Here is a 26,706-nt window from a genome sequence, read left to right on the forward strand (position 1 = left end):
AACTTCTATTTTTTTACACATGAGGAAACTGAGGTCTGGAGGCCTTAAAGTTAAATGGCTCGCTTCTAAGCTACAGCTAAAATCCCCTTTCTCTAGGAAGTCTTTCCGAATCTCCCTTCATTCTACTGTTTTCCCTCTCTTGGTTATTTCAATTTATCCTGTATATAGCTTGTTTGTAAATAAATATTTGCCTATTGTTCCCCACCCCCTACATTAAACTGTTTTTCTTTCATTTTGCTTTTCTTTCTATCCCCAGCATTTGGCACAGAGCCTGGAAGATAGTAGTTACTTAATAAGATTTTAATGATTGACTCCAAAGGTTTCACAGGTGGTAAGTTGCAGAGATGGGATTTGAATCTGGTCTTCCAATTCTACAAGCTCTTTCTTTAGCTGTACCAGGAAAACCTAATATTGGTCAAGTAAAAGTGTGCAATGAGGTAAAGAATAAGGGCCAGTAGATGATGAAGATGGGGATGAAGAAAGAGTAGTACTGAGGCTCTGTATCTAGGTTGGATGAACACAGTCCCTCCCTTATCTTGCAAAGAATCTTCTCAATGCCACAGGAAACATCTCTGATACCTCCTATATCAGAGCCTAGCCCCTGACTCTCATACACAAATACTGAAGGATGATGACTTGCAATTATCTAAAGTCTATTAATGGACATTTTAAAAACAACAGGGCTCTTGATAGGATTCTCTGGAACAGTTGTTGTGGCTGTATATTTTTAAATTATCCCCATATCTTGGAAGGGAGAATGTCACACTCTAATCTTTTTTTTTAATCTAAAATGTAATTTTCTTCAAGCCAAAGAACCAATTGAGTAAATGAAAATCAATATCAGTGCATATCAAGAATATTTAAAAAAAAGCATGGTTGGGGCCTTACAATTGGGAAAAATCCATCTTTCCTTTTTCTCCAGAAGAGTGATTGTTCATCTCAAACCATTATGCTGGATCATCATTTCTTTGGGATTCTGGAACTGTCACTGAGCTTACATACTCAACAACTCCACAAGCCTGTCAGTCATTTTGAGACCCAGGATATGATTACTTTCAGCATCTCCATTCCTACCAATGGGCTTCCACAAGATGAGGAAAGAAAGGTAGTCAAAGGCAAGCAACCTAAGCACATATAGATGATGGTGGTTAGGATAGCAATGGGGCCAGAAATCACTCCTTACAATGACTGGTTGAAGAAGATGGGACGGGTAATCTTGTGGAGAGAATCTAATTCAATACATATTTATTTAAAATCTACTATGGGAAAGTCATAGCATTGGTACTGTGTATACAAAGGTAGGTATGAGAGAGACAGAGACAGAAAGACAGAGACAGAGAGAGAGACAGAGAATGAACAAACACAAGGTCTGAGACTAAGGAACTTGTAATGAAATAGTGAAGAAAAAAAATTTAAAGAAAGTACAATAATTTCCAAATGTTTGATGGGTCATAGAAGAGAGATCAAATTTGTTCCACAAAGGAAAGAGCTAGATACAGTGGAGGAGGTTTAATCTCAATATTAGGAATAATTTCTTCATAACTGGGGCTATGCCACAATGGATATGTGGCCTTAGGTAGCAATGGATTTCCTATCACTGGAGATCTTCAAGCGGAACTTGAAGATGTAGTCTTGTTGGGAATGTTGCTGGAGATGCGGCAGATAGAATTTATGCTTTGTGTAGGAGTTGGACTAGAAGACTCAGGGGCAGCAAATAACTCCACAATTTTATCTTTCTATGATCCACAAATGTAACTGTATAAACTAGCATTTGTAGCACAATACTTGTTTCTTCTCTCTACCCCTCAAGAATTATTCTTAAAGTGCACTCAGAGTATCAGCAGTGAAATTAATGTACCATGGAGGTAAATTTATTCAACAATTTGCTGAGAACGAACATCAAGCAAGACATAAAATGGGCAACCACATAGTCAGCAAAATTATTTGCCAGTGTTATGGAGCATAGTCCAAATATAAGTGGAATCCCCTATTAACAGAGAAGTTCTCCAGCTGTTCCTGTGCAAAGATGATGCACGGTTCCAAAATGCTACAGTTCCTTCTCAAAGAGGTCCACATTCGTTTAAAATTGATCAGCCTAACCATCCACACAGCAAAAGTCAAGTGGATGAAGAAAGCTTTTCTCCCAGATCACAATATATAGTTGGGTGGGCAGTCCATTGACTTATTGTATCAGTGTTTAAGTATGTTGGGCAGTGTTATATATCAAATATGTTGAACTCTCCCACAAAACTCCCAAGTGTGGCCCAAACCAGATTAAAATGTAATTAGGACATGTTCAACAAAATAAAATTTTTAAATATAATATAACATAGATAATGTTAATTTGAGGTTTTTTCTGTGTGGTTTTTTTTTAATATGAATCCCATAGGGATTAATTTCTATTTAAGTTTTACACTACTGGAAAGATGCATAATGGACCCAGACCTGGGTCCAGAGTTAAAGAAGAGGAGGAGATAGAATTAGATTAAATTCAGGAAAACTGTCCAGTGTTAGTCACGATCCCAAGCCACCTTCTGGCACAAAAGCCCACCTTTTTTAACAACTAAAATGTTTCTAGAGATGCTATATGACTATGAGTCATGAAGCAACATTATCTTAGAAGGGTCAAAATTGCAGGTGAGTCAATGGAAAAGATAAGGGTAGAATGTACTATATTGCCATCTATGACTTACATGCAAAAAACATCATACATGATAAAAGACATATGCAACCAAAAAGGAGGTAAGACAGTCATGCGTCAAGAATAAGGGGAAAAGAGTAGACATCTATCCCAAGTGCCCCAGTGCTATCAATCAAATATTAAATGAATGAAAGGAAGGCCTCTAGGGTGCTAAGCAGGTCTTCTATCGAGGATTTACAGAAAAGCATAGCAGGAATTCTGTAGAATAAGAAAGTGTGAATAGATTTCCAGCTGTATGGGTGGAGGGAGTGTCCCACACCACCAAAAGATCACAGATCCATCAGAGTAAATTGTCAGAATGCACAGGTCAGGTTTCAGTCAGGTGAACAGAAGTGGAATTTCACCTGGTTCTCATCCATATACCCAAACACATATTCAGTCTTCACAAAACCTTTGTATAGCATAATTTATATTTATTTGTGACATCCATAACTTGTCACATTGTGACATATAAGAATACGACATGTACAACTGTGTCATGTTCTTCTCTGGTGGCAAGTTTAATAAATATGTTTGCACATCACAATTATAGTCTCTCTCTCCTACTTGCAGCCTGTCACTAAAGCTTTTACCGATTTCCCTATTATAGCTCAACGAAGAAATGGTTTACTAAGCAAATGAATAAACAAGATTCCAGAAGGCCTTCGAATTACTTCAGAGAAGAACCTGTTTCTAAAGATTTGAGCACATGAGCCATGGGGATGTAAACATTATAAATTGGTATTTTATATATCTCTTCCACTCAAGTTCAAAGCTTAAGAATTATTACAATTTCTCACTCACCCTATTAGTCCATATTCAATCAGTCCCCAAGTTCTTCCTTTGGAAAGCTGATTCTAACTCTTCTTTCTCCTGCAATGTAACTGCCCCCTCCCCATCCTAGTTAAGGTCTTCATTACCTAGCATCTGGACTATTGCAATGGGCCTCTTAACTAGTTCTCTTACACCCCGGTGTCTCTCCCTTCAATTCCATCAGACATGACACCTTCAAGGTACTCTTCAACCCAACATCTATTTAGTACAAAGCACAGTGCTTACATTGGTAGATGAAACTCCAAAGAAACTCCCTGTATGGATAAAGGTATATGCCCTACAACTTACAGGTTTAGAGGGCACTCTTAAACTGAGCAGTTTAAATAGTTTTTTTTTTCAAATTACATGTAAAGACAATTTTAACATTCATTCTCTAAAAATGTCAAGTTCCAAATTTTCTCTCTCCCTCCCTCACCTCCCCCTCCCTAAGATAGCAAGCAATTTGATATAGATTATACATGTGCAGTCATATAAAACATATTTCCATATTAGTCATGTTGTGAAAGAAGAAACAAGTCAAAGAGAAAAATCATGAAAAAATAAAGTGAAAATAGTATGCTGCAATCTGCATTCAGACTCCATCAGTTCTTTCTCTGGATGTGAATAGCGTTTTCCATATGGAAATTCCTTTGGAATCGTCTTGTATCATTGTATTGCTGAGAAGAGCTAAGTCATTCATAGTTGATCATCACACAATGTTGCTCATGTTTGCCTGGTTCTGCTCACTTCACTTTGAATCAGTTCTTATAAGTCTTTCCAGGTTTTTCTGAAATCTGCCTGCTCATCATTTCTTATAGCTTAATAGTATTCCATTAAATTCATATGCTACAGCTTGTTCAGACATTCCCCAATTGATGGGCATCCCCAATTCTTTGCCACTACAAAAAGAGCCACTATAAATATGTTTGTACATATAAGTCCTTTTCCCATTTGTATGATCTCTTTGGGATACATATCTTTGGTATTGCTCGGTCAAAGGGTGTGCACAGTTTTATAGCCCTTTGAGCATTGTTCCCAATTGCTCAGCACTGAGAGGTTTAAATGTCTTACCCAAGGTCACATGAGACCAGGAAGTTTTAAAGGCAGGATTTGAATCCAAGTCTTTCCAACTCTGGAGGAAGCTCATCACCCATTACACTCTTCCTTTGGAGGGATACATAGATTAAAACATGGTTACTGGCCTCATGGAGATCACAATATCTTCACCAATAAAATGTAAGCTCCTTTGAGTCAGGGACCATTCCCTGTCTCTGTACCTCCAGTTCCTAGCACAATGCCTAGTTCATAGTAGTTGCTTAAAAAATGCTTGTGGGGGGCAGCTAGGTGGCACAATGGATAGAGTACTGGCCCTGAAGTCAGGAGGACCTGAGTTCATATCTGGCCTCAGACCAAACACTTGACACTTACTAGCTGTGGGACCCTGGGCAAGTCACTTAACCCCAATTGCCTAAAAAAAATGCTTGTGGATTGACTAACAGGCTAAATGTAAGACAAGCACAAGTAACCATGATACATAATTTTATTCTTCCTAATTTTCAGCATTGTTCTCATCATTTTCATACTCGGCAACCTTCAATTACTCTTCATTATCTACAAGAGAAATTTGTCTCTTCATCATTCAAAGTCCTCTATGGTATGGCTCCAATGTACCTTTTAACCCTTATCTCCCATTATGCCTCTAGTGGCGCCCTGCACTCCATCTAGATTGGTCTTCCTCACCGTCCTATAAATATATCTTGAACATCCCCGCTTCTGAACCTCAGTGGAGCTAACTGGGAAACGTGCATTTGTAGACATTGCTTTCTTTACAAACTTTACTCAAAAATATTCTGTAACTTAGATATTTAACTCATTTAGACTGGCTTCTAACAGAAATCATCGAAGTTTGAGAGGTTTAAAAGGACTTATTTTAAAACTACTTCAATCAATATTAAATGCCTGAGCACTTCTCTGTACCTAGCATGGTACAGGAGAGATCCTGATTGTGCTGCTTTTTAACTGTGTGAAGCTGACCAATCCATCAATCAATCATCATTTATCAAGGCCCTGCTTTGTCCCAGGCACTGTGCTGACCACTATGGATACAAAGACAAAAATAAATTACCTCAGAGGGTCACTTCTACCTCTAAATCTATGATTATATGAACTAGGGAGTCCCTAAAACATCACAGGATTCATAAATATTGTCTAGAACATCTGACTTACACAGATTTCTGGTGAGAACTAAATTTTCTCTGCTCTAATTTTTGTGACACTGTCAAAAAGTAAACTTCCATCTGTTAATTATTTTTCTATTACCTTACAAACACTTAAGATTGTTTATAGGATTTACTTTGCTCTGTAATTATACATCTTGATTAGAAAATCTTTTAAAATCACAGAGCAATTTTACTTTGAATTATTTCATAAATTTTGGTGTTCGTGTAAGAAAGGACTGAGTACCAGCTAAGAACTCCCAGTTCTGCATGTCTTTAATGAAGTGCCTCATCTAGCAATCTTCTCCTGCTCAACTCCTAAGCACTTTCCAGAAAATACAGCTGAGATAGAGAGTCAGTGACATCCCTGTGGTCACCATAGGGACTACTTTTTCTGTTACAATTTTTTTTTTACCTTCCAAGAATCTTTCTGACTTATCTTCAAATGTGTTTACTAATACGAATCCTTCTCTATCTCCAAGAGGAAAGGGTAAGAGGTTTAGAACTTGACTGAATTTGAGAATTAATAGATTGCAAATTTCTCACAGATAGTATTTTGAAGTTGTGAAAGAATTTTTTAAAATCCATAACTCTAAGGGGCAGCTAGGTGGCACAATGGATAGAGCACCAGCCCTGAAGTCAGGAGGACCTGAGTTCATATCTGGCCTCAGACCAAACACTTGACACTTACTAGCTGTGTGACCCTGGGCAAGTCACTTAACCCCAATTGCCTAAAAAAAAAAATCCATAACTCTAATGGAAGTAATGCGACAATGGGACCCTAGGCAATATTCCCTCCTCAATAATGTCAAGTGACGAAGAGAAGACACAGCTTTCCATCAAATTCACAAGCACCTACTCACTACCCCTGATAGAGAAATGAATTGTCTCACCAGGGGCATCAAATGGGATTAGGAATTTTTTTTAAAAAATGGAATGGTTGAATAGGAAATCACAGGACACCAGCTATTTGGGGTTAAGAGGAAGGAATCGTGTTATTGCCTGGCCTCTAGCCACAGTTCACCATCACTATATGGCGCAATGGAGTAAAAAGTGGGAAAAAAGCACAAGGGAAACCATTCAGCCACAGATTTCAGGGTATTTAACTGGAGCAAATGCCTCTTATAAAGCACTTTATCCATCTTAATAACACTGAATTGCTTTTACCCACTATAAATTTATGGCACACAACCTCAGTCAGGCCCAGCTGCTATTAAGCCTCGGGCCCTGAGATTCTTAGGCTTCCTTCAAAACTCAGCTCAAATCCTGTCTTCTGCAGAATGTCTTTCATTGTTTCCACCCCTCCCCTCAAGAGCCAATCCCTTCCCTCTGAGATCATCTTCCATTTGCTCTGTATATATCTCATAGAGACATAGTTATTTGCACACTGTCTCTCCATTAGAATGTAAGCTCCTTGAGAGAAGTGCTTTTGTTTGCCTCAGCACTTAGTACAGTACCTGACATTGAGTAAGGACTTAATAAATGGTTGTGAACTGACTTGATCTCACTCTCCACAATGGCCATTCCAAGCCTTCATGCTCTCTTCTTCCTCATTCTCCCTGCTGCCTCCACTTAGAGCAGATGACCCAGTTTCTTCCTTCATTAAATAGCTTGAAGTCATAATGAACTGGTTCCGTCCTCCATTCATCAAAATGGATCATCTTTCACATCTTCTATGATCTAAAGAAGGTAGTTTCTAGGTTACTCAGCGGTTAGAGCAGTAGGCTTGGAATCAATTCAAATCCAGCCTCAGACACTTATTAGCTGTGTGACACTGGGCAAGTCACTTCATCCTGATCGCCTGTTTGTGAAAATGAGCTAGAAAAAAAAATGGCAAGCCTCTCCAATATCTCTGCCAAGAAAACCTCAAATGGGGTCACAAAGAGTTGGACATGACTGAAATGACCCAGGAACAAAAATGATCTAAAGAAAGTGAATCTCCTAGTCTTCACTAAGACTTATCACTCTACCTGTATCCTAGATTCCAATCAATCCTGACTTCTTTACTTCTTTGCCCCAGCAATAATGCATCTCAATAATACACCTCAGTAATACATCTTCAGACACTCCTTCACTGGCTCCTTCACATCTGCTTCACATCTCAAGTTTTCCCAATACTGAAAAACATTCAACGCTACTATTGGCTACTATGCCTTCTCTCTCAAAGAATCAGAGAATGTACAGTCGGAAGAAATTACCCCAAGTCATGTAGTCCAACCCATATATGAACAGGAATCCCTTCTACAATATCCACAACAAGTAGCACCTGAAGACCTCCACTGACAGAAGACATGCTATTTCTCAAGGCAACTCATTTCACATTTTTAGACTATTTTATTGGGAAGTCTTTCCTTCCATAAGGACTAAAACTATTTCTCCCTAATTTCCACATATGTTTTAGTTCTACCCTGAAAGGACCATTGTTACTGGCATACAAAAGGTGCTTAGGGGCAGCTAGGTGCCTTGGTGGATAGAGCACCGGCCCTGAAGTCAGGAGGACCTGAGTTCAAATCTGGCCTCAGACCAAACACTTGACACTTACTAGCTGTATGACCCTGGGCAAGTCACTTAACCCCTTTTTAAAAAAAATAAAAAATAAAAGGTGCGTAATAAATACTTGTTGACTTGACCAAGCAGAATAAATTTAATTCATCTCGCACCTAAATCTTTCAGATTCTTGAAGACAGCTGTGGTGTCCCCACACAATCTTTTCTTTAGACTAAACATACCCCATTCAACCATATATGCCTTCATGCATAAATACATACCATGCTTTCAACCAATTCTTAGACTACACAGTCTCCAGTTCTCTCACTCTTCCAATTGCCCTATTTAGACATATTCCAGAGTGTCAATTTTCTTCCTAAAATGTCAAGTGTCTTCCTAAAATCTAGTGCCTAGGATTAAGCATGTTACTTTATATGTGGTCTGACCAGGGGAAAGTACAACACCTCTCCTCTCCACTATATTTATTGATATAGCATAGATTACATTAACTTTTTTACTGCCATGTCTCATCATTAAGTTATGTTTAACTTGTCATTCACTCATTCCCTCTGATTTTTCATATGAATTATTTTCAATCATAACATCCTTGTTTTTTACTTGTGAAGCTGATTGTTTTGTACCCAGGCATAGGATTTTACATTTATTAAGAGGCAACATGGTGTAATGGAAAAGAATTCTGCACAATGCAGAAAAAAATGAAGAAAGAAAATTCTAGGTTTAGAGAATAACAGGTGAAGTAGAGGTAGGAAAGTACTGTATGTATTCAGTGGCAGAATTAACCTGTTTAGATGGAATATGGAGAACACAGAGAGGAGTAATAAGAGATGAAAAGGGAGGGTGGCATGCAGTTGTGAAGGACTTTGCATTCAAATTAACTTAATGATTATTAAATACCTATTGTATATAAGGGACTATTCTAGGTGCTAGGGATAGAAAGACAAAAAAAATGAAAGCAATCCCTGCCTTTAAGGGATTTTCTTCTATAATATTTAAGATGGGGGAAAGGGGTCCTTTAGGACTTTCTTAATATTATTGAATGATTTTTAAGAGATATTGGGAAAAAGGAACTGGCAGGCTCCAGTAACTGGTTAAGCATGAGAAGATTGGGAACACACAAAGATAACTGCAAAATTGTTAATGCATGAGACTAAATAAACTGTGTTGCCACAAACAAATAATGAGGTCACGAAGAAAAGCTTTAAGGAGAAAGATAATGAGTTACATTTTTAGCCATGTTGAATTTAAATTATTGATAGGACATCCAGGTAAAGGTATTGTGAAGGCAGGAGGAAATGAAAAGTGAAAACAAAGACGTGGGAATCATCTACTTTGGAGTGAGGAGGAAAGAAGGACATCATGCACTGTCAACTTTTTCAAGTTTAATGGAGAAGGGAAACAGAGAGATGGAATGATAGCTGAAAAGAAGAGTAAAGGCAGACCTGAGAAAGTTTTTAGGCACCTAGGAAGGAGCCAGTGAAGAAGGAGAGATTAAAGATTTCTGAAAGAGAGGGATTGACTGCTGAAGCAAGCTCCTGGAGGACATGGGAGGGAGGGAACAGAATCAAGGATGCAGAAAGTGTTATTATTAACCTTGGGGGGAGGGGTTATCTCTTTGTACGAGGGGAAGGAGGTGATTGGATGACAATGCTAAGAAGTTTTGTTGTTATTGTTGTTGTTGTTGTTTTAATGGAAGCAGAAAGCTGAAAGAATTCCTGTTGAGCAGCTTCAGTCTTCTCAGTAAAGTCGGAGGCTAGCACAGTGGGTCAAGGGATCCTAGGGTAATAACTAATGAAACATTAAAAGTGGTAACCCAAGGATAAAAGTTAAGGATAGAACTCTTGGATTCTCTCACATAAGTATAACTTTTTAATATACAATGTTACCCCCACCACTTTTTTTTATCTATTCTGTAAGCCATAGCAAAATGAGATACTCATACTTGGCACTACCTTCCACATTGAAGTTGCTGATGATAATAGCATTTATATAGCACTTTAAAGTTTGCAAAGTGCTGTACATGTTCTTATTTTATCTCCTTAAAAAGCTTGTGAGGTAGGGGTTAATATTATCTTCATTTTACAAATGAAAAACTTGAGGCTAAGAGGTTAAATGACTTGCCTAGGGTCAAAATGCTACAACAAGTGTTACAAAACTAGTAACAGTTTGAGGCAAGATTTGAACCCAGATCTTCCTGACTACAATTCCAGCACTTTTACTCAGATGAGATCAGGTCTATATAGAGTACATCCTAAAGGGAAAATGACAAGTGCTAGAGGGACTGTGGGAAAACAGTTATGTTAATGTGCTATTGGTGGAACTATGAACTGGTTGAGCCATTCTGGAAAACAATTTGGAACTATGCCCCAAAATCTATTAAAATGTACATACTCTGACTCAGCAATACAACTACTAGGTCTATATTCCACAGAGATGTGAGGAAAAAAGAAAAGAACTCATATGTAGAAAAATATTTATAGCAGCCCTTTTCATTGTAACAAGCAGTTTAGAAACTGAAGGGATACCCATGAAATGGGGAATGACTAAACAAGGGATGGTAATATAATATATATGATGGAATACTATCGCACTGTAAGAAATGATGAAAAGAGATGGTTTCAAAAAAAACACAGGAAGATGTATATGAACTGATGCAAAGTGAACTGAACAGAACCTGGAGAACAGTTTATACGATAACAACAAGCATTTTATGATTCAAAGAATGTAAGCAAATGTGAGTAATTATTATCAACTTCTACTGAAAAGGATAATATCAGATCAATTTTGTTATTTTGTCCATGGACCCTAAGAAAACATGGAGTAGGAGCAAAGAAATTGGCTTGTTGGGATAATCCAGAGAAGTGGATTTGCTGATCAAAAGTCATGAAATATCAGGGATAGTGGGTTAGACAGTGGGTCAAGGGATCTTAGGGTAGTAACTAATGAAACATTAAAAGTGGTAACCCAAGGATAAAAGTTAAGGATAGAACTCTTGGATTCTCTCACATAAGTATAACTTTTTAATATACAATGTTACCCCCACCACTTTTTTTTTATCTATTCTGTAACCATATTCAAGCTATGAGTCCCCTATCCACTAAGTCTCAGTGATATATCCATGTGGTCATAGAATTATAGGACCGTAAATGTAGATCTAGAAGGTACTGTTTAAGTGATCTAACCTAACCTTTCCATTTTATTGATGAGGAAATCTTCTTCATTAAGATGTGTTCCAATCCCAATTCCACACCAATAAGCAACTGAGTGACCTAGGGCAAGTCACTTAGCCTTTCTAGGTCTCAGTTTCTTCATCTGAAAAATGAGGGGATTGAATTCATTGCCTTCTAAGATCTCTTTCTATTCTAAATCTATGATCCAATAATCTTGTTTATTAATGAGACTTTGTGTATTTGTATTTGGACATGCCACTTTCCAATTTGACATCAGGTGATTAGGATCTGACTTCTCTTGCAGTTCAGTCATGCAAACAGTTCTGCATTCATCTAATTTTACTATCTTCTAACCCGTATCCATCTTATCAAGAAGAACATGAGATACTTGATCAAATACTTTGTTAATCTCAGTAGAATAATGTGACAGATTGAAAGGAAGGACTATCAGACACTTGTAGCTAAGTAGAAAGTATTCACGCTTTTTCCAAAGAAGCTAAACTGTGAGGAAAAAGCAATTGCTTTCACCTAAAAAAAAAATGAGATCTATTCACTGCTTGTGTCAGAAGAGAAAACATCCAATAAAAGTCAGAGGAAGAAGAGATAAATAGTGGTTGTAGGAAAAGTCCTACTAAAGTATAGCAAGACAGTTATTTGTCAACCTAACATCAGCAATAGGGGGCTTGGCTATCTTCCTGACTTATCCAAGATGTGAAGGCATACCTCCCAAGTTTTATCAAAATTAATGGCTACTCAAAGAATTGGAGTTGAAGGGATGCCCATCAATTGGAGAATGGCTAAACAAGTTGTGGTATATGGATGTAATGGAATAGTATTGTGCTATAAGAAATGATGAGCAGGCAGATTTCAGAAAAATCTGAAAAGACTTACAGGAACTGATTCAAAGTGAAGGGAGCAGAACCAGGAGAACATTATACACATTAACAGCAACATTGTGTGATGATCAGCTTTGGTAGACTTAGCTCTTCTCAGCAATACAATGATCCAAGAAAATTCCAAAGGACTCATGATGGAAAATGCTATCCACATTCAGAGAAAGAACTATGGAATCCTGAAGTATACTATTTTCACTCTTTTTTTTGTCCTTTCTTTCTCATGGTTTTTCCCTATTCTGATTCTTCTTTCATAACATGACTAATGTGGAGATATGTTTAAAATGATTGCACATGTATAATCTATATCAGATTGCTTGCTGTCTTGAAGAAGGGGGAGGAAAGGGAGGGAGGGAGAAAAATTTGGAATTCAAAATCTTAAAAAATGAATGTTGAAAACTATCTTTTCACATAATTGGAAAAAATAAAATACTATTAAGAAAAAAACACCTAATGGCTGCTATCCCAATTTGAGCAGTTCACATGGAGACAAGTGATATTTACAGAAGTAACTTAGAAAGTATTGCTTGGGATTATAAAATTCTGATCAAGAAACTGAATGAAGACCTTAGCAGCAAAGGTGGTTATTTCCACCATTGCCATTGACTATAAGCATGCAATTCAAATAAGGAAAGCATGTCTGGGAAACAAGCAGCTGATTATAAAGATAGCACCTAAAAATGCATTCAGGTTTCAAGACCTCAACTCAATCTATAGGAATGATGGGCTGTTGGTCTAGGAAATGGAATACACTAGAGAATTATCAAAAACATATTTGCCTGGGCTCTTGAAAATCTGACCAAGAAGTCTTTAAGTTGAAAAGGAGAGTTAAAGAAAAAAATGTTTATGTATATCTACCAAAATAGACATTGTAGAAAGTAGCAACTACAACAGAGGAGGATTAGCAGTAGAGACACACAGTAATTCACTAATGCCCAGAAGACAAACTCCAGGAAGTTAAGTCAGCAATAAAATGCATGATCTCTAATGCTTAAACAAAAATGCAAAAATAATAACAAGGTGAACTGGACATCCTAATTAAAATCAGAAAATTTAATTTCATAGCCAACACTGATACTTATGGGATATGACTCATGGCTACACTACAACTCTAGAAGGGTTGAACTTGTTCAAAAGGAACAGAATGAATGGAAGCAGGGGGATTAGTAGCATTGCATATTAAGATGTACTTATATGAGGAAATACACAGAGCAAGAGAAAAATTGGGGGAGGGGGAGAGAAGCACTAGGATGATGATGAAGGGGAAAAACTACAGATCACCAGAAAAAAAAAAGTAAGAGACAAAAAAATACAGATCACAAAACTGTTATGGAGTAATAGAGTGTAACCCCTCTCCCAAGGCCCGTTGGTATGCAACTCTCTCTTACTTGATGGAAATGAATGCCCTTTCCTTCATGAGGGGCAGGGCAGGATTGATGAGAGATGAGAGAGTGCCAGCATTCACCATCCCGCTTCAAGTCTCCTTTGGGAACTCATCGAGATTTAAGTCTTCTTGATTCTTCAAGTATCAAGTTGCTTTGGGAGCTCCTGGCTTCCAGCTTCAAGAAAGAAGATGGAAAAGGCCAATCTCACCTCTGGTTCCTAAAGAAAAAGACTGTGGGAAAACATGAAAGGAGCAGGAAATCTCCATCATATCCTTATTTCAAGTTTACTGCTCTACAGTCTTCAGAGAGTACCACCCTTGGGTTAGATCTGTGATACTCTCACTTGGTTGAGCTGAGTCATCTCACTCCCAATGGGAGAGCTCTTTGACTCTTTATGGTCCAGTATATATTATCCTGTGTATATCTTCTCTGATTTTTGTTTTGTTATGATTTAGATAAATGGATTTCTTTGCCATTCAGCATGTACATTCATCATGAAACTAGTATTAGATGGGAAAGGAGTCAAACCTCGGATATAGAACTTGGGATTCTCCCTTGCCCCCAAAATTGCAAAGTGATTATTAGTCAAATATATGCCTCTGTGTGTATGTCTTGCTCTTCACCTGTAATTCATCACCCATCAAGGGATGGGAAACATGTTCTATCTTCAGACCTCTGGAGTTGTCTTTGGTCATTGCAATTGAATAGAGTTTCTAAGTTGGGTGGAGGGATTTCTATACAATGCTCTAGATGTATAAATTTTTCTCTTGGTTCTTCTCATTTCACTCTGTATCAGTTCATACTAGTCCTCCTGGTTTTTTCTTAACTCATTCTTTTCATTGTTTTTTATAATTCAATAATACTACATAATGTTCCTATAGCATAATTTATTCAGCCATTCCCCAACTGACATGTACACCTTCAAAAACCTTCCCATTTATTTGTTAAAATTAAAAAATCCTGCTGTCACTTATTTTATCCACATCAGTTAGGCCTTTCTCTTTTTTCTTTTAATTCTTTTCAGGGAATGCCTAGTGGTGGTATCACAGACTCAAGGGAAATGGACAATTTAGTGACTTGGAAGGGTAAGTGATACCTCCAAATTGCTTTCCAGAATGAATGCTCCAGTTCACAGCTCCATCAACAATGTATTAATGTGCCTGTGCTCCCACAGGTCCTACAACAATTGTCATTTTCCTTTTTTGTCATCTTCATTAATCTGATAGAAATATAATTTGTTTTCATTTGGATTTCTATTATTAGTCATTTGGAGCATATTTTAGAGAGTTGTTGATAGCTTGCTCTCCTTCTTTTAAGAACTACATATTCACATCCTTGGACCACTTATCTGTTACAGATGGCACTTATTCCTATATCTTTGAATCCATTTCGATCCTTATCAGAGAAACTCAGTGCAGAATACAAAAGAACAGTATAAGCCTATCACAATAGCACCAGAATACTAAAGACAACAAAAATGTTTTTAAAGATATATTAGTAAAAAAGAAAAATCTAAGAAAGAACAGGACTGTTACTTGGGGAAGAGAGCATGATGATAACAGAAGATGGAAAGCATATGGAACTACTCTTTTATTTTGTTTCTATTTTCTCTTCCAAGGAAAGAAAAATCCTCATTTTTGAAAGTACAGAACAAAAAATTTTAATATAAAATGGGACCCCAAGAAACATAAAATGATAACAAGAGAAAATATATATACCCTAAATAACTTCATCTCCTTGGCTATATGAAGAATGTTGCAGAGTGCTGAGAGAATGTGATTGCTGAATAACTAGAAATGAGCCTTGAAAATTATGGAGAATAGGGCTATAGGATTGAAAAAGGGCAAATGTCCTCTCAGTTTTCAAAAAGGGGAAAGAATGAAGTCTTAAAATTATAGGTCATTGACAGTGACTTCAATTCCTGACAAAAACATAAAATGCAGCAGCAGCAGCATCAATAATACTAATAACAGTTAGCATTTATATGGTACCTTAAAGTTTGTGGTAAAGATTGGAGAGGGGAAGGTTTAGTGGACTATATAAGTTCAATATGAATTGACAGTATGATATAGCAGCTAAGAAATGTAATGAGATCTTAAGCTGCACTAAGAGATATATAATGGCCACAATATATAAAGTAATAATCTCATTATATTCTGTCCTGATCAGACCACTCCGGGGGTATTACTCATTGAATGGGGTATAAAGGATGTAATTATTGAGTATTATGCCCTATTCTTACTGCTGCATTTGAGCAAAGATATTGGCAGACTGGAAAGTGTCCAGATAAGAGCTACTCCCCATCCAGACAGTGATGAAAGGACCAGAGACCATACCATATGAGTACATATGAAAAAACTGGGACTGATTAGCCTGAAGCAGAGACTGAAGCTAGGTAAATAGCTATTTAAAAACATTGAAGGGAAATCATGTGGACAAGCAATTGTATTTGTTCTGCTTGGCCACAGAGGGCTAAACTGGAAACACTAAGAAGAAATTGCAAAGAAAGGAATAGTTTACCTATCAGATTTATGAAGAACAGAAGAATTCATGTCTAAACAGGAGAAAAAAAAACATTACAAAATGCAAAATGGATAACTTTGATTACATTAAATTGAAAAGTCTTTGCACAAACAAACCCAATGCAACCAAGATTAGAAGGAAAGTAGAAAATTGGGAAAGAATTTTTACAACTAGTGTCTCTTATAAGGGCCTTGTTTCCAAAATATACAGATAATTAAGTCAAATTTATAAGAATACAAATCATTCCCCAATTGGTAAATGGTCAAAGGATATGAACAGAAAGTTCTCAGATGAAGAAATTAAAGCCATCTACAATCATATAAAAAATGCTCTAAATCACTGTTGATTAGAGAAATGCAAATCAAAACAACTCTGAGGTACCATATCACACTTATCAGATTGGCCAACATTACAAAACAGGAAAATGATAAATGTTGGAGAAGATGTGGGAAAATTGGAACACTAGTGCATTGTTGGTGGAGTTGTGAAATGATCCAACCATTGTGGAGAGCAATTTGGAACTATGCCCAAAGGGCTATAAAAATATGCATACCCTTTCACCCAGCAATAACATTTCTAGGGCTATATCTCAAAGAGATCATACAAATGGGAAAAGGACCCAATGTACAAAAATATTTATAGCAGCTCTTTTTTGTGGCAGCAAAGAACTGGAAATTGAGAAGATGCCCATCAATTGCAGAATGGCTGAACAAGTTGTGGTATATGAATGTAATGGAATACTATTGTGCTATAAGAAATGATGAGCAGGCAGACTTCAGAAAAACCTGGAAAGACTTGTATGGACTGATGCTGAGTGAAGTGAGCAGAACCAGGAGAACATTGTACACAGTAACAGCCAAGTTGTGTAATGACTAACATTGATAGATTTAGCCCTTCTCAGCAATGCAAAAATCTAAGACATCTCCAAAAGTCTCGTGATGGAAAATGCTATCCACATCCAAAGAAAGAACTATGGAGTTTGAATGCAGATCAAAGCAAACTCTTTGCTACTTTTTTCTTCTGTTTTATTTTGTTTCCTCTTTCTGGTGGTTCCTTCTATTGGTTCTAATTCTTCCTTACAACATGACTAACATGAAAATATGTTTAATAAGAATGTATATGTATAGCCTATATCAGATTGCACACCATCTTGAGGAGTGGGAGAGGGAGGGGAAAAAAATTTAAAACAAAAGCTTATGGAAGTGATTGTTGATAAATCAAAATAAACTAATAAAAAAAGAAATTACAAAGAGTTTGGGTTCAGCAAGATTTCAGCTAGATGTAAGAACTCTAAAAAATCTAGAGAGACCAGTCAAAAGTGAAATGAACTGCCTTTGTCAGTAGTGATTTTCACTCACTGGAGGCCATCCTTTAAAGCCCAACTCAAAAGCCCCTTCCATGAAGCCTTTTCTGATTCTTTCAGTCAATAATGACACTTCCCCTTTAATCTCAAAGCATCATATTTGGCATCTAATGTGCTTATCAAGTATTATTAATTATTAATATATGTGTCACCAACACACACGGGCAAGAATTACATCTTATATAAATTTTCCCACTGCCTAGCACAGTGTTGGGCAAATAGTGCTTAATAAATATTTGCTGAATTAAATAGCATGGCCCAATGGCCATCATACATACACACATACACACATTCATGCACATGCACGCGCACACACACACACACACACACACACACACACACACACACACACAATACTCCTGTGCACCATTCTCCAAATGGTAAAGGTAAGTACCCCAGAGTCACATCTGGACCATAGTTTAAAGGTAAAATGGATTCATAAAAGTAATATTGACCCAGCCTCATAGAAAATATCAATTTATATGTTCATTAAATTAAACCAGCTATAGCTTTAAATGTCAACAAGAATGAATGTCTCCCTTCAATGTCAATTCCAGCCCTTTCCATCAATCCCACTTAATATAATTTCATCCTAGCAAATAAAAAATGGTGCTCAGCCCATGGAAAGTTCAGGCAATTCCCCAATTTGGAATTAACCAATCACCATGGCTAGACTATCAATTCAGTTCAAGCTACTGCCAACAAATTAATACTGGCAAAATAGTTTCTCCTTCAGTTATAGGATGACTTGCTGAACTTCTGTTATGTAAGCATGGTTGTGTAGCAACAACACAGCACTGGCAATGTCATTTACTGGAATTAAAACCATACCCATCTCAGACCTCCAAGGAGATTCCTGAAATGTTAGTGCAATGGTGCACAAGTACAACAGTGATTCCAATAATAAGAGCTAACATTTATATAGTGCATACTATGTTCCAGGCACTGCGCTAAACACTTTAAAATATTATCTCATTCGATTCTCACAACAACCCAGGGGAGGGGGGAGACAGGTGCTATTGTAATCCCCATTTTACAATTGAGCAAACTGAGGCAAACAAAAGTTAAATAATTTGCCCAAGGTCACACAGCTAGTATGTATCTAAGGCTGGATTTCAACTCAGGTCTTCCTTACTACAGGCTTACTGCTCAATCCACTGTGCCACCTAGCTGCCCCATCATAGCAATGATACACAAACACCAGACATACTGAAAAATATTGTTTTGTATTTTTAGGCCCAAGTGTCCATCTGAAATGCCCCTCAAGCAGAGGAGCAAACACTCGGAACAAAAGCGAGCAGCAAGGGGAAAGCTAGATTATGGAATAAAATCTGCAACATTATCTTCATGTGCTTTTAGTGAGGTATCATCAAAGCACCAAAATTGACATCCTAATCCCTTTCAGGTAAAGCCTATGGCCTCAGATATCACAAAGGAAAAGGAAAGGATGAGGGAAGGATATTTTTCCATACCAAAAAAGGAAAGAAAAGGAAAGATGCCCAAAGCTGTCCAACTGCTTATTTCAGTGCTTGCGAGGGAGTTTATATATGCCTATGTGATTCCAGTTAACGCTCCTTTTCAGCACGGGATCTGAGTAGTGACTGGCAGACTGCCTGTGTATGCGCTGGGCCTAAGAGGCCTGGAGCTGTCCAAACTTTCAGCCTCCTGAATAAAGAGTTTTAAATCCAGCTCATGATCAGCACATTCAGGCTTTGTCATGTACTTTCTTCCTTTCTACAACAAAAATGTCCTGCAGCTCAACCAGAACACGCAAACACCCACATGGAACCTGGACAAATAATGATACAAAAGTGAAGCTCTATTCAGTTTGGGAGAGGGCTGATTCTAGATAATAAGATAATAAACTCCTCTGGGGAGTCACTAACCATGGTATCTCAGCCCTAAAGTCATACATAGAAAGAAAAAATAAATTCCAAGAAAGGATAAGGTTAAATCCCTAGGGCAACACCTAAGTCCTTTGTCTTCAATGACGAGAAACTCACTCTGTATCATTTTAGTAACCACGCACTTCCCCTCACCTTAGAATTGGCCTGAAATTCACTTCTGACTCAGAATCACCAGAAATTCTTCCTGCAATTCCCACTGAATCCCAACCTGGCTCAGTTCAGCTCAATATTGCTTATGAAAAAAGGAGAATGGTGGAGAGATGCCCTCTTATGCTTTTGCTCTCTACAGACTAACAAACAGAGACCCTATAGCAGGGCTTGCCTCAGAGGGCTGGCTGAAGATTCATGCCTATGGGATTTGCATCCTAGGTGCTGTGTCATTACATCCAAGTACCTTGGTCTCTCCACAGGATAATCAGTAAAGGGATAGGAGCTTCCATCTGTTTATGCCACCCAGAAGACAAAAACTATCTGACATTCCACTTTTTACTATCTTCCATTCTGAACCCAGCTATCAAGTACAACCTCCTTTTTTCATGACCTCATCCCCAACTTGTTTCTGATTTCCTGATTGTAACATCTCTTCCTAGAGATAAAATGGAAGTAGGAAGAAGCACATCATAATCTTCTCAGTGTCCATGTGGTAACTTGGAAGCAAATAGCACACAGAAAACTCAATCTTTAGCCTTATAATAAATTCAATTCAAATGGCATTTATGGAAAGCCTGCTACACCCCTTTCCCTATAAGGAGCTCAAAGTCTAATTAAAGAGACAACATAGGCATGCATGCAAGCAAAACTATGATAGCTACCTATAAGTAGCTGTAGTAGCATAGTGGATAGAGTGATGGACTTGGAGTTAAAAAGATCTGAGTTTAAATTCTATCTCATATGTTCCTTAGCTATGTGATCATGAGCAAGTTACTTAACCTCAGTTTCGTCATCTGTAAAATAAGGATAATAATAGCACCTACCTTACAGATAGGAAAACAAATTGAATAATATGAAAAAATGATTTGCAAACCTTAAAGTGATATATACATGCTACTTATTAAGATTATTACATTCTATCCAGCTCCATAAGCAAATCCAACCCCAAGTGCGGCTGTCGGTTGAGTCTTTTAAATTCCCAAACATGTTTTTTAAGGATGCAGGAAAGCAATCGTCTACTATACATTTGATGAAATGTGTCTGAGCAAGCATCCTGACTGTCACAGAAATATAAATAGAGCCCATGAGGAAGAAGGGAAGAAAAGATTGAGGAAGGTACCATTAGTAATTGCAATTTCAGTCATATAACCCCCAATATTTTTTTAAATTCCCAATGCTCCCTAAATACAGGAATCCACACTAGGATCACAAAGGGAAAACGACCCAATCATGGGAAATTTAGAATTCATTCCAAATAATAGTCTATTTCTTCTCTCTTTATGTCCATGACTACATAGAATTGAGTACTGGGCCCACTGCTAAGAAATTTTCTTAGGAAAATCCAGGATCAATATAGGCACAGGGCACAAAAACAGATAGTGCAATGGTTACAGTGCCAGGCCTAGAGTCATGAAGACCCATCTTCCTGAGTTCAAATTTGGCCTCAGACACTGTATGGCACTTGGCAAGTCTTTGTTTGCCTCAGTTTCCTCATCTGTAAAATGAGCTAGAGAGAGAAATGGCAAACCACTCCAGTATCTTTTCCAAGAAAACCCCAAATGAGGTCAACAAAGAGTTGGACATGACTGAATAACAACAAAGCTCGTGTTGCTTCTCTGCACTCAGATCAGTTTTCATGGGCTTCCCTCTCTTTGGAGCCTGAGCACAAATACTCCCCTTACTTTACCTCAAGCTATGTTCTGAAACAGAGCTACATTCCCCAGAGATGATGGAGAATCTATCCTCTTGGCCCTCCCTAGGGTAAGAGAACAGTAATGACCATAGCATAAACACTCAGCTAAGGATTTGCCCTTGTGGATACTGGAGAACCACATTGCATTTTCTCCAAGGAAGAACTGATGGGAAAACTATCCAATACAATGTAAAACAATTGAAAGCAGGGACTATGTCGTTTTTCAACTTAGTATCCCAGGGGCTTGATACAGTACCTTGCACATAATAGATGTTTAAGAAATGTCTGTTGAAATTGAATCTCCATATACAAGACTGTCTCCAACACATGAAGATGGAGCAAGTGTTGAATGAGGAAAGAGCAAAATTGAAATCTAAGCTCTGATATTTATTTCTTAACTATGTCCCCATTAGTAAATCACTTAACCCCTCTGAGCTTCAGTTTCTACATTTATAAAACGGGTGTGATAACATTTGTACTGCCTACCTCATAGCTCTGTTGTAAGATTCAAATGAGTAAATGTATATAATGCATTTTGCAAACCTTAAAATATTATAGAAATATGCAGTATTATTATCATTTTCTTCCAAGAGATCATATCATCACACATCCTCTCAAGGGAGAATCTCAATCTAGCCAAGACCCTCTGAGTATCTCTAAGTCACATTAATGAAAACATAACACCAATGATCCTGTGAGAAAGGATAGAATCTTGATATACCAAGTGACCAAAATTCAAATAAATTGACTACAAAGAACAAACATAAAATAAGTTTATTTTGTTTTGTTTTTCATGAAAAGACATATACATAGCACTGAGCCTAGAGTCAGAAAGACCTGAGTTCAAATCCAGCCTTAGACATATACTAGCTGTGTGGCCCTGGACAAGTCACTTAACTTTTGTTTGCTCAGTTGTAAAATGGAGATAATAATAGCACCTGCCTCCTAAGGTTGTCAAGAGGATCAAATGAAGTAATATTTCTTAAGCACTTAGGACAGGGCCTGAAGCGTAGTAGGCACTATATAAATGCTAGATATTGTATAGACACATATCCCAAAAGTGATCTGATACAAAGTCAAGCTTTCCCTTTCTCAAAGCTTTCCCTACCCCATTCCACAACAAGCAAGGACCCAGAGCAAATAAGTGTAATTATCCCTCTACCCAGAACAAATCCATGGACACAGAATCCAGCCCTAGACTGAATGCTTTCTTGTGATACGTGTGTCTCCCTTGGCACTAATATCCAGGCCATTACTGTAAAGTCATTCATCCTAATGAAATGGAATGCTTTTTCAAGGGGATTTAATTGGTCAGAGTATTCAATAAGGAAGGTAACCAGATTAATTACTTAGTCAGGGGCTAACTAGCCATGTTACCTTCTGTTTGTTTCATTTTACTGTTTTCTGCTATAAAACTCTGATACTAAGGCACAAAGGAATTTTTTTTTCATGGATGATGGAGCTCCTATGGGATCCCAAGACAGGTAGCCCATTTGCCATAACTCCCCTGACATCCCATCTATGGGAAAGAATTGTTCCTTGGAACCCCAATCTCCAAAAAACTACACTTGAGAGCTCCATGGGCATTGGCTAGCTTGGTAGTATCTTGTACCTTCTGTGAGCATTCACATCATACTTGTGTCTCCTTAACCCCTCATCTTTCCCACACAAGCTTTATGCAGACCTTTCCTGACAGGAGAGAGAGACAGAGAGAGAGAGAGAGAGAGAGAGAGAGAGAATATCAATCATTTTGGTCTCTCCATTTCATCCCCCCTGGGGATAGTATGTGCTCAGTTTAAGATATGCTTTCTCAAAGCTTTCTCCTTCCTTCTTCTCTTTCTCAAATGCTTTAACTCACAAAATGGCTGTGTTCTGGTCAGACTTATTTGGTTTTGGTCCTATCTGAGTGACAGAAGAGGATGGCAAGAAACACACCTGTATATTAAGGATCTGTATACTTTATGTGCGCGCGCACACACACACACACACACACACACACACACACATACATGCACCTGCTCATATGCAAATGCACACAAAGAGAGCGTGTGCATTTGGGTCTGATTGGGAAAACAGGCCCTGAGACAAGAGAAGCTCCCAGACAGTGGGGAATTTCAAAGCCACAGAAATACCAATCAATCTTGGATGTGGTTTGCAGCTTTCAGTTAGAGGATGTCTCTAGATGCAATATGGAAAACTGGGCATTTTCCACTTTTTTATTTAAAATAACTAAAAAATAAAAAAAATGATCACAAGAACCAGAGTTAGAAGGGACCTTAGAGGTCATTTTGTCCAATGCCATCATTTGACATGCAAGGAAACTGAGACCCATGGAGGTGACATAACCTATTAAAAATAGTCAAGTTGTTTCCTGTTGTACCTCCCACCCCCACCCCAACATAAATACAAACACATCCTCTTTACCAGTTCTCACACTCTGATCTATGCTGGGTTTTTTTTTCTTTTCCTTTCCTGCCTAAGATCCCCTGAGCTCCTAGGTGAGCATTATAGCGATAAAAGCTCTCCTGCCCAGTAAGTAAGCCACCTTTCCTGGAGACAATCCAGGAAGGACAAATGATAAGGGTTAGGGAAGGAAAAGAGTGTCAAATTCCACCTGCATAAGCATTTGTATCCCAAAGTGTGGCTGAGGTGGAGTCCCTATCTCTGAGTCCCTCCTCTTGAACACAATAGGCAGCCCTCAAACACGGAGGTTATTCTAAGCCCCCAGTAAGAAAAACCTGGTGCCTTAGAGAGAGAATAACCCAACCCACCTCGCTGCTAGGGAATATCTTCTGCTATTAGTTCACAGATGCAGTGGAGGGGAGGGTCTTGACTAGGCTATATCAATGGGGCTATGTTAACAAGGTCTAGCCTGGAAAGAGGGCTGAGAGAAATTAAATTCCCCTCAAAATCTATCTCCTCTGGCTTCCTCCAGATGTCTGGGCCTTTGTTCTAGCTGAGACAGCTGTTCCTGCCCCCACTCCCATAGAAAAATGGAAGGAGACGATTAGGGAGTAAGAAGATAGGTTGTCAGTGGCAGGTAGGCAATGCCTGCAAAGACCCCTAAAGTAAGGATAGGAGGAGTGGATATGAAGAAACAAATTTCCTCCTCTCTTTAATGGGAAGATAGGGAGAGCAAGAATTCATAATTAATGTTGGCGAAAAAGGAGCCCAAAGTTGCATGGGGGTGGGGATGAGAGAGGAGAGATAGGGGCAAAAGTTCCCAAACCCAAAAGAGTTGACCTGGGACCTACATCTGAGTTTGCGCATCAAAAGCAGTCTCACAACAAACAATGTCATCATTATCTTTATCTTCTCCAACATAGAGATGCTTTTTCCTGGGTACCTGGGGACTATTTCAAAGCAGAATCTTCTTGCCTGGTTTACCCTGATAATTGTTCAATGCTGCATTTTAATCGTAGAGATCACACATAGACTTACAGTCAAATAGTACCATCCACAGATTCACAATCACACACGACAGTCACACACTAGCACCCACGAACACACAATCACAAGCAATCCCAACAGATACACTTGCACCAGTATCACGCAGACACACAATCACGCAGAACCACACCAACACATTTACATGCTAACTGTCGTTATCACCTCTAACATCCGCACTCACATGGACACCACAAAACTCACACCATTCCACCTCTATTCCTATGAGTCTCCTGGAGAGACCTCCCCTGGGTCACCCCTACAACGCAGCTGTCCTCCGCCAGCCCAGCCGGGCCGTGCAGAGAAGTCTGCCCGCCCCTTACTCACACATAAGCATGATAGATGAAGGCCCAGCCGCGGGGTCTCTCCAGCACGTTGTAGAGGAAATTCTGCAGCTTGCGGTAGAAGGCATTGCGCTTCGGGGGTTTGCCAGTACCGGCGCCGCCCGAGCGAGGCTTGCTGAGGATGCTGCCGCGTTTGCTGCTCTCCGAGCCGGCAATAAGCAGTGCCCCGTCCCGGGTGGAGTCGGGGGCCCCAGGGTCCAGCCCAACGAAGCCCACCTTGAGTTTCTTCTCTCCGCTGGGCCCCGGATAGACTCCCCCATTGCGGGATTTCTGCACCATCCTGGCCCCCCGGGCTGCGCTCCAACTCACTGGGAGGCTGGGCGCGCAGGGCCCTCAAGGCTGGGGAGGAGGAGGGAAAGGGGAGGGAAGGGGAGTGTAGGGCTGGGGGGCCCTTGGCGCTCAAGGGCGCGGGAAGGGGGAGCCTCAACGGGGGCGCATGCTGGGAAACGCTGGACAGCACCGAAGCCGTCGGCCGGGGATTAGCATGGCGAGTCTGGGGCACAGAGCAAGAGGAAGAGCTGGGCTGGTGGATTGTAGGGCTGTAGGGCCGGAGGCAGACTCTGCGGCAGCTTCCCCAACCTCACGGCGCGCCTGGGAGAAAGGAAACGCTGCGATTGCCTGGGCTCCGCTCAGCTTGGCTCAGCTCAGCCCACTCACTCCCTTGCTCTATCACTCACCAGGAGCCCGCAGCTCAGGCTTCTACCAGGGCTGTCACGGCTCCTCCCGGCCACCATCCGCTCCCCCCCCTTCCCCCTGCCAACCCCCTCCCCTTAATTAACCCTTCGCCAGCTGCCTGGCGACTCAGGCAGAGGGAGAGAATTGGAGAGATGAAGAGGATGTCCCAGGGCTGGGAACCCTGGGAGAGGGTCTGGGGTTTATGCCATAAGTGAGAGTTAGTGATTGAAGAAGTGGAGGAGTTCCTTAGCTAAGGGTCCAAGGTAGTCCCTCACGAAGGAAAATCAAGGCAGACCCCTGAAAGGGAACCCCCTAGGAAATCCCCTCTGATCTTCCCTCCCTCCATATCCACGCGTCGCGTGCGCAATACACCAAATAAAAGAGCAACTCAACTCTCTGGCCTCACCCTCTCCCAAGTCTGCCTGCAGTTGGAGGAAGAGGAGGCACTTAGCCCCCCAAATCCTCAATATGAGGCAAGAAGACCCCCAAATTCTTCCCACACGCACCCAAACTTCAGAGCCTCAGGATACAGGGAACAATGAACCACCTAGAAAGACTGGGGCGGAGAGTGGAAGCGGGCGGAGGGAGGGGGAACAGAGTGGTCACCAAGGGCAATTAGAAGCATATCAGTCATTTAACAAACATTTTCTGAACACCTAATGTGTTCACACTCCTATGCTGGAACAAAAACAGTGAGACTTGGTCCCTGCCCTTAGCTAGCTCGCAGAAGGTAGGAAAAATGAGAAGAAACTGCAATGGAGGACTGAGAGGGATAAGCTCCAGGAGACAGACGTGAATAAGGAACAAAGAGCTCTATGAGATCGTAAAGAAGAAGGCAGGGATTCCGTCTACCTGAGGTGATCAGGGAAGCCTCCGGGAGAAGGCTGCTTTTGAGGATGCTTAGAAAGATGAGTAAGTGTTTGACTAGTGAAGATGGGGAGG

General features: G+C 39.4%; 1 protein-coding gene across 1 annotated transcript in view; it reads right to left on the reverse strand.

The window, feature by feature from the left end:
* The window catches only part of KCNQ2 (potassium voltage-gated channel subfamily Q member 2), a 146,923-nt gene extending 121,555 nt beyond the window's left edge, over positions 1-25,368 (reverse strand). The window contains exon 1 of the mRNA XM_020981581.2: positions 25,073-25,368. Within this exon, the coding sequence (XP_020837240.2) occupies positions 25,073-25,368 (296 nt within the window). The remainder of the gene's footprint in view (positions 1-25,072) is intronic.
* Between the last annotated feature and the right edge of the window lie 1,338 nt (positions 25,369-26,706).

This window comes from Phascolarctos cinereus, unplaced genomic scaffold, assembly GCF_003287225.1.
Source record: "Phascolarctos cinereus isolate Bilbo 61053 unplaced genomic scaffold, phaCin_HiC Scaffold_2;HRSCAF=192, whole genome shotgun sequence".
Classification (NCBI taxonomy): domain Eukaryota; kingdom Metazoa; phylum Chordata; class Mammalia; order Diprotodontia; family Phascolarctidae; genus Phascolarctos; species Phascolarctos cinereus.